General features: G+C 42.1%; 1 protein-coding gene and 1 long non-coding RNA gene across 2 annotated transcripts in view; one reads left to right on the forward strand and one right to left on the reverse strand.

Annotated features, from left to right (window-relative positions):
• The window catches only part of LOC130392714 (uncharacterized), a 29,821-nt gene extending 22,627 nt beyond the window's left edge, over positions 1-7,194 (reverse strand). The window contains exons 1-2 of the long non-coding RNA XR_008897057.1: positions 6,084-7,194; positions 5,604-5,953 (exon numbers count right to left, since the gene is read on the reverse strand). This is a non-coding gene — a long non-coding RNA (uncharacterized LOC130392714). The remainder of the gene's footprint in view (positions 1-5,603; positions 5,954-6,083) is intronic.
• Positions 7,195-7,349: 155 nt separating this feature from the next.
• On the forward strand, positions 7,350-9,609 carry dio1 (iodothyronine deiodinase 1). The gene is made up of 4 exons (XM_056603221.1): positions 7,350-8,105; positions 8,181-8,324; positions 8,703-8,902; positions 9,479-9,609. The coding sequence occupies exons 1-4, from the start codon at positions 7,769-7,771 to the stop codon at positions 9,542-9,544; spliced, it is 747 nt and encodes a 248-aa protein (XP_056459196.1). The 5' UTR covers positions 7,350-7,768; the 3' UTR covers positions 9,545-9,609.
• The last annotated feature ends 64 nt before the right edge of the window (positions 9,610-9,673 follow it).

The raw sequence follows: 9,673 nt of genomic DNA on the forward strand, positions 1-9,673 counted from the left end.
CTCTAAATCCTTCCCTCACCTGTATCCTCTTCAATCTTTTACTTCACTCTTGTCTGTCCCTAACTTTCATCTCTCTCTCTCTCTCTCTCTCTCTCCCTCTCTCTCTCTCTCTCTCTCTCTCTCTCTCCTCTCTCTCTCTCTCTCTCTCTCTCTCTCTCTCTCTCTCTCTCTCTCTCTCTCTCTCTCTCTCTCTCTCTCTCTCTCTCTCTCTCTTTCTCTCTCTCAGCTTTCTCATTCCATTACACAGAGTTCCCCTCCCCCCTTTCAACCCAGATTGAGGTTTACAGGAATAGCGCTAGAATTGCTTGCTCATTAGCTTGTTTCCCCCCCCCCCCCCCCTCTCTATAATATGAATCAACGGAACATGCTGCTAGCATTACAAACTCTCCTCCTCCAGCCAACACAACACCCGTTCTGGGACAGCACCCACACATTTAGCCGTGCCTTACCCATGACATCATTTGAGTCAGACAAGCAAAACGTGTGCTCCGATCTCATGGGAATCGGGTTAGCGGGGTGACGTACTACTTGGTCAATGCTGAGACAGTGCAAAATTTGCAGAAGAGCCCCAAAAACGCAGATATACACTTGTGGTGGTCCTTTTAAGTGTGGTAAAGTCACACTGGAGGAGACTCGTCACTGCAGGATGGGGGGTGAGGTAGCAGACTGAGGAGGATTGGGGGGGAGCAGACAGTTCTCTATGGGAAAGAGAGAGATACAGATAAAGAGCAAGGAAAAGCAAGAGAGACCGAGAGAGAGAGAGAGAGAGAGAGAGAGAGAGAGAGAGAGAGAGAGAGAGAGAGAGAGAGAGAGGAGAGAGAGAGAGAGAGAGAGAGAGAGAGAGAGAGAGAGAGAGAGAGAGAGAGAGAGAGAGAGAGAGAGAGAGAGAGAGAGAGAGAGAGAGAGAGAGAGAGAGAGAGAGAGAGAGGGGGGGTGGAGAGAAAGAGAGAGAGAGGGGGAGGGAGAGAGGGGGGGGGGGAGAGAGGGAGAGAGAGAGAGGGAGAGAGAGAGAGAGACAGACAAAACAAGGAAAAGGGAGAGAGAGACTGAGATGACAAAATCTGGTGGTTATGAAAAGCATTCAATTGTTTCCTGTTATAAATCTATCGTGATGAAATAAAGATTAGAATTTCACTTTGTTCAAATAAGCCAAGAACTTAGAAATGTACTTCCTTTAAGCCTACTATGTTTATAAAAAATGCAAAATTAATGAATATTACATTATATGTTTAGAATTGAATGTAAAAGAAAATAAACATGTGTGTGCACCTGAAATAGTTTTGGTCTTAAATTCTCAATTCACTGTATCAAAATACAACCAAAATTGACTACAGAGTACCTCAAATAGGAATTCCTTAAATTTCTGGGGAAATACATAGCTCTCCATTTTCATCTATCCTAGTCTCATGAAAATAACATTTTGAGAAATAATATTTACAGAATAATACAATAAGTAATAAATAATTTAAATCCAATGTTCTATAGCCTACATGTGCCTGTAAGAGTTCAGTGTGAACTAGCACACCAGAACCAACAGCCGAGGCCTAGTCACAAGTCATTAGGGGTGACTGTGATACAGTAGTGTGTGAAAGCAGGCTGTGATAATGATATACTCTTGACCATTATCACCAAGCAGTCTTATAGTCTGACTCCCATTAACGCTACTGGGAAACACACAGGTAACACAGGATTTCAACCTGAGTGCCTTCATACCACAGCAAAATGTTAGGGTTGTGTGTGTGTGTGTGTGTGTGTGTGTGTGTGTGTGTGTGTGTGTGTGTGTGTGTGTGTGTGTGTGTGTGTGTGTGTGTGTGTGTGTGTGTGTGTGTGTGTGTGTATGTATGTGTGTGTTTGTGCGGGGGGGGGCATGCAAGTGTGTGCATATATGTGGGTCAAACATCAAAATACTAGCACAGCGTTTTTTTTTCTGCGTATGTAAATTCCAAAAGACGCACATCCACATAGCACGGCATGGGAGCCATTTGCAATGTGTAGTGTTGACGTTGTGGATCTTTATTTTTTTTGGGACACCAAAATGAACAGGAAACAGCCATCGCCATGTTGACACTACGTTAGCCAACAGGACCGACTCCAAAGTCTATTACTCAACCCAACGTTTATCTGACTGAGTGTGGGATTCCAGCACACTCCTCTAATTTTAACATTTTCCCTCCAATGGGCAACAGCGGCCCATGCCAGACGCAACTTTAGGAAGGTATCGGATGATGCGAGTTTGCGCTTATTCAAACATTTCTGTATCAAGTCGGCAGAGTCTCCTGCAAGCTAAATATTTTCTTTGCTAGTGGGCAGAGATATTATTAGCATAATGGACCGATGATCGAACTGTGTTTTCGCTGAAGTAGACACAAGACTACATTTAAACCAGAACATTAAATGGCAAATTCAACAGCTGTAACATTTCTTACTTTACTTGTACTTAAATACCTACTATACTTGGACTATAATACTATACTATTCTTGTAAATATAGTTATAGTGGTGCTTACATACTTCAATATACATATATGTATGCTCATGGATGTACTAATACTTCTAAGGTTACTTGTTTGCCAACAATTTGTATGTAGTTCTAATTCTACGATATGATTCGTACTCATGATACTTCAGATGATCGATGGGACTTTATTGTTCGATTAATTCAAACTTTAAAATGGGGGAGTTGTCAAACATTGAGCTCCTGCAGCCTATCAGCATCACTCATTCCCCCTTCCAGTTCACCACATGTCTGACTGAGGCATGACATCACTGCTTTTCAACACTCACCCCGGTTCACATCACTCGGTCAGCCAATTAACTGCCAGGCAAATGAATCCTTACCTAGACAGTTTCCTAGACTAACTTAGCTTAGTCTCCTTGAGCCCTTAACCTCTCTTCCTCACGCACATCCTTGGTACTAGTCACTTATTTAATCTCTTGTTAACCTTCTCTTGAATCACTCACTCACTAACACAATCACTCACTCACTCTTGCTTACTCACACTGCTTCACAAGCTCTCTCACCCTCTTTCAAACCACACTCACTTTTTCCCGACACAGCCACTCCTGAGAAAATCACACTGCACATCGGCACACGATGCTGCTGGCTAGCTTTGGTCCAGCCAAGCGCTATCATCCTCCAGCTAGCAGTTTTAGCATGGCACACACTTGGCAATGATTTTCAAAGTAACTTATGCACTGCTGACAATGTAGCTTGTATGCTAATGATTGTAAAGTTTATAAATTGGCATGGTTTGCAACAGAGGATTTATTTTAGTTCAGAATGTTCAATGTTTTGCAGTTGCAGGATCAAGTGGAAGGTTGTGGTTCATGTTTTGCTCTGAACCAGGCAAAATGTGTTATTATCAATATTGTCATAGGTTATATCTGCAATGATTTATTATTTTCCATATATTCCTTTCAGATTAGATCCTTGGAAAGCAAGGAGAATTCAATTTCAACAGTGGTATTAAATGAAAAACATCATCATTACCCTAAAATGAATTATATAAGAGATGTGATTTGTGATGTTATAATCTATACCCATCAAAAGGTAGGTGTTATTGTCTAACAGATGGCTGCCTGTGATTATGATGTTACTTGTATTTATGATACAGATAATGACCATATCATGTTAATTAGATGAACAAAGAGGCACAGTATATTTTGTTGCTTCAAATACACCGCACAATAAATTAGGAATTCCAATCCTGTCTCTCCGTCAATTAATGACAGACGATTACAAGGAAACCACATTTTTTTTGTTAATGTATTTTTTGTAATAAAATATTAGCATGTCATTCTACAATGACAGTGTTTAAACACTGTTTTGATTTACACATCCTTGTTGTGAAACTGTTGCTAAACGATGTAGCCACGCCAAGCTCTGATAAAGGGAGGGCTGTGAGTGACACCAACAAAATTAAATCAGATAAATTAAATATTAATTTAAATCGACATCATTCCTCAAACACACACACACACACACACACACACACACACACACACACACACACACACACACACACACACACACACACACACACACACACACACACACACACACACACACACACACACATCTTGCCTTCCCACAATTTACGCGGAGTCCGAGTTCAATAACGCTGCACAAGACAATGAGACAATTCATGGCGGGGTTTGGGGATGCTGGGGTGGGGGGGCTAAAAGGCACAGTCGTATATTCCAAGAAAACACATGAACGCTGAACAGCACTCCAGCAGCCATATGGTTTGTGTTTAGAGAGGAGGAGAAGAAGAAGACGAGGAAGAGGAAGGAAAAGAAGAAGATGAGGAAGGAGGAGGAGAAGGAGAAGAAGAAGAAGAAGAAGAAGAAGAAGAAGAAGAAGAAGAAGAAGAAGAAGAAGAAGAAGAAGAAGAAGAAGAAGAAGAAGAAGAAGAAGAAGAAGAAGAAGAAGAAGAAGAAGAAGAAGAAGAAGAAGAAGAAGAAAAAAAAGTAGGAGAAGGACAGAGGAAGAAAAGAAGAAGAAACAGAAACAATAATCAAATCTGTTGATTCTCGTGTTTCCATTTGGCCGACTGCTTGTATGAGAGGGCAGTAATTATACCTTACACACGTCCGATCACTGTTGCACCCATGTCTAAACAGGATGGAGGATGCATGAAGACAGAGAGGTGACAGCATGCCTCCCTCTGTGGACATGTGCATGACAAATGTTTATTTATGTGTGATCATGGGCTTTGCACTTTAATAATTAGCCAATACTGCCAGAATGCTGAAGCTAAAAATCAAGCATAAACTATTCATTTATATATACAAAAACTAATTTATGTGGAATTAGTGTATAATAATCTCAAATATGCCAGATTCTTATTTCAATGTGTTAATAATTCTATCGTTCATTTATTATGATGCAGATGTTTGTTTGAGGGGGGTATATCTCTGGGTTGTCTTAATAACACAGGAAGCTTCTCCGGCTGGTGCGGTCGTCTCTATCTCGACATGCATAGAAAATGCGCGGTCCCATGGCAGTTGATCCCCATGTATCACCTCACATGTGCTACCCGGCGCTAACTTTGATTCTGGTAGTATTTATGAATCGGCCCCGGATCCAAGAAGAGCTCTGGCTCTAATTAAGGCGCCTAATCCACAACTGCAAACAGGATTCTGTCAACAGCAAATAGGCCTACAGTGCAACTGGATCAAAGACTGAAAAGAAAAAGAAAAAGGTGCTGCCATATGGAACCAACATCGGCGTTATTTGTGAAAATAGCACCGAGTTCACTTCAGTTCAGTTCAATCAGAGCTGTTGCTGTTAATACCCCATGCGGCTCTTTTGTTTTGCTTTTTTGGGGGGGGATTTGCAATACAAGCAAAAATAATCTTAAAGTTGTCAACCTTTTCTGCTATTTATGTGGTCCAGTGAAGTGCGAACTAGCATGTTTGACAACAGCTGTTTGTGTCCCTTGTTTTGTTATGATCAAATTATTGGCACATGGCAATCAGATGAACGACTTACAAAATGCTGTCCTCGATTTACGGTTATGGATCAACTTTTTTATAACACAACACATGTCTAATTGAGTCAATGCTATTTCATTTAATTTTTTGGATGATTGTTGGGCTTACCTTGCTCCGGTGAGAGAGGAAAGCAGGCGCTGGAAACCTTGGCGATGAGCTGCGCTTTTTCTTGCGCTCCATAGCGATCTTCGTACGGCGCGCCGATCCTCTTTGAACCGTAGCAGTTCACGTGAGTCGAGGTGTGATGATTTCGACCGATCTGAGATCCAAAACCATCGTTTCCGGCGCGTCTGGCACACAGTTCTGTCTTACTGCTGTACATTGAAAGCGCAAAGCCCGTGAGATCAGTAAAGGGTGGGGGTTGACAGTGGCTGACCATCCCGAGGAGCGCTGATGAGGAGTTCTGCATTGATTTACTCTGCCTTGTTTCTGTGAGCACACGTTGTTGGTCACATTACCTGCACACAGGACATACATATCATCAAGGACAACATGCCGTGACAACACTGGTTTTAACACATTGTTATATTACGCAAACTTATCACACAAGGTTTACAGGGAAAAAAATGATCTCGTTCATTAACTTACCGAGTCAAATAAGTCTGCATCACAACAACATTGATGGAAATTACACTATTACAGCCTATTTTAGTATATTTTCCGTCATGAAAGAAAAATGCATTTAATGGTTTCGGCAATAGCATCCTCTCGGTCCGGTGTTTAGTATCCCCTAGCATCCAGAATGCGCGTTGCCCCCCCCTGATTGACCTCCGATAGATGCAGTGTCCGGTTAGATCGGGAAGTGAAGCGAACTGGAGTCTTTGCTTGCCAATGAGCTACTGTCTCGATGGTGGGAGGACATCGATCGAGACGAAGTGCATCAGGGTTGAACAGTTGAGGAGCCCTGGGATGACGAAGACTCGCCAGAGCCTGTGCGTCAAATCCTGGACCGCAGCCAAGGTGATTACAAGCAGAAATCAAAGTTGTGTCTGTGCATCGCAGACATGCCTGGAATCAATGCGCATAGTAGGCTGCTCACAAACTTGTGTAAGAATTAAGGCAGGGTTTGCTGCGCGATAATAGGTAATGATAAATGTGTGATTTTATAGGAGCGATATTATGCTATTATGAAATGAAAAAAAAGCGAAAGAAAAAACGGCACCAGTAAGAGACGGGCCGTTCTGACCCAAATTACAATATTTCTTTAACCGGTCAAAAGAAAGTCTAAAGTAGTCTAAAGAAATTTGGCAATAGCCTATAATAGAAAAATGCTTAAAGAAAAATACTTGCAATTCTTATCATTAATTCTCCTAGGGTAAAACATTCTACACTTAACCATCCTTCAACAAACTTAACTTTACTTGTTTTAGTGAGCCCAGGACCAGCCTTCATCTGGGCATGAGGACCTGAGAGATATGGGTGTGACCTTACCTGGCTGGGGATGTTTCTTACTTTTAAATCATCTTAAGAAAGACATTCTGGGAGTACCGTTAGCTCAACGGTGCGCCCACCTAATATCATTTGAAACGCTGACCTTAATGTCAAGCGCCAAAGCATTATTCTGCTTATTCTGGGTTTCAAAAGGCGTCAAGAACCCAGAATAAGCAGAATTATTCGAGGTACCGAATATTCATTTCATTTCTTGGATGAATGATTCAATAACGCTTGTGTTGGACTAGCGGTCACTAACTATAGTGTATATAGGGTAACAAGCAGCCAAGAATTTCAACAGCGAGGAACTTGTTGTTTCCTCATCGGTTAAGATGATCCGGTTGACTAGAGCGCCATCTAGCGGAGCTAAGAGGCAAGCGTCGATATCTACCAACGATGTTCAGAATAATGTTGGTTAGGGTTACAACTTGCTCAAAGGGGACATGGGTGCATCATCGAGAACAAGCCAGCCTATATCGTGATGTTACTTTAGTCAAAGATGTTTTAAACGAAGACATTTTTTTTAATTCCGAGCAAACAAACTGTAAAACTGTTACGGTAAGAAATGGTATTGATAAAAACGGAGTAGGCCTCAAAAACAGAACGATACTATAGTCATGTTGCGCTTTTGTTAGTGCAAATGCATTTTTCAATGGTTATAGTCAAAATAATGTTAATTTTTATTTTCTTTGCGCGCATAATTTAAACATTACGGTACAATAATAAAGACTGGAGGGGCTGGGCCAAGTTTTCGTCTGAAAGTTTCGCGAGTGTGGTTAAACTACAACCGTGACTCTAGCGTTCTTGGTGCAAGGGTCCCAACCATACCTGAAAAAGAGACAATGATTTTACAAAAACTGTGGATTTATCTCTCCCTGGGATGTCTTTTCTTTGGCCAGATTTTAACCGTTTTCGTCATTCGCGTTCTTTATTTGGTTTGGCCAGCTCTGGCCAAAAAACTTGTGCTTAAAATGGGCGAGCAGTGCACCATGACCCAAAATCCCAAATTCAGGTTTGAAGATTGGGGTCCTTCGTTTACGACGTTAACCTCCCTCAAAACTATATTCAATCACCTTTGGCTCTCTCTTGGTCAAGAAGCTTTTGTGGGTTGGGACGCTCCAGACTCACAGGTTGTTACTTTGGAGGGCAATACATCAACCATACTGAAGCACTTGAATGGTTAGTGAACTGACGCACTTCATTGATTGGTGTCTTCACCAATTGCATTCTTAATGTGAAACTTTATCTCTTCAGGGAACAGACCACTTGTTCTGAGTTTCGGAAGTTGTACCTGACCCCCATTTCTGTTCAAACTTGATGAGTTCAAGGAACTTGTCAAGGACTACAGAGATGTGGCAGACTTCCTAGTTGTCTACATCGCTGAAGCTCACGCAACTGGCAAGTACTGAATTACATTGAACGCGATAGTCGAAAATAGTAACTCTATAATTAGAATGTGTTGCCTATTTGATTAGGACTGTTGATGATAGTAGTACAGGCACGAACCACCCATTGCATATAAACTAAAGTTGGTTAAAATGAATTCTTCTGGTAATCATTGTGCTATTCAGCTCCATCTCATAACATCATTTTACTTTTTACATTTCATTATTTTACGTGAGCGGACGCTATAGTGACAGGGAATTCTGATATCTTCAGGTATTGGGATGGGTTTTAGGCATCTTGCTCAAGGACACCTACAAGTTAGGCCGTGGTATTCAACCCAGGCACCCTCAATGTGAATACATCAATATTGGATCCATATTCCCTCCTCAGACGGTTGGGCATTCGTTAACAACGTGGAAATCAAGCGACACCAGACGCTGGGCGACAGGCTGGTGGCTGCCCAGACTCTAGTGGACCTTGAGCCAGGCTGTCCGGTGGTGGTGGACGACATGAGCGACGTCACCGCCTGCAAGTACGGCTCTCTCCCCGAGAGGCTGTATGTACTGCAGGCCGGCAAGGTGGTCTATGAGGTACGGGAGTTCTACCGATACAACAACCGTCACCCTGCGGAAAGGTCTTTAGGAAGACCTGCTGTTGCACCTTCCTGAAGGTTTTAAATTGGTTGAATTAATTGTCTGCCCTGTCTTTGTTTGTAGTTCTTATTTCTGGGTGCTCTTATCTTTTTATTATTTTTTTAACTCATTGCCCTTATCTTATGGGCAATAATGTTTCCTGAGTTATATGCAAGTTTGGAATGTCGTGACAAATGAAAGGTGTTCAGGTTTGCCAGTCGTGCAACCACTCTTCCTAGAGTGCGATTGCGTGACCTTTGATTGAAATGCTTGCGTGCGGAAAGTGCAGTGTAGATCTGGCACGACGCCAGAGGCCTCGGCAGTGAGCGTTTATGTTTGGACGCGGATCAAAACAAACGGGTTGTACATGGGGAGACAAAGTGGCACGCAATGTGAGGAGTAGCCTGCCTCTCACTGAACTGAACCTGACATGACAATTAAATGCAAAAAATAATTCATGTTTCTGTCTTGTTTATCTTAAACAAAAAGCGGTCATCTTTGTTAATACGTTGATGTGTGTGTTTTTGTTACCAGGGCAGTAAAGGACCTTGGGGATACTTCCCGTCTGAGGTTCGAACCTTCCTGGAGAAGATGAATTAGACACACACACACACACACACACACACACACACACACACACACACACACACACACACACACACACACACACAGGATGTGTTCAATGTTTTTATGAATGAAAACTATGGATCAAACCCCATGCGGTGTCTG

This window comes from Gadus chalcogrammus, chromosome 12, assembly GCF_026213295.1.
Source record: "Gadus chalcogrammus isolate NIFS_2021 chromosome 12, NIFS_Gcha_1.0, whole genome shotgun sequence".
Taxonomy (NCBI): Eukaryota; Metazoa; Chordata; class Actinopteri; order Gadiformes; family Gadidae; genus Gadus; species Gadus chalcogrammus.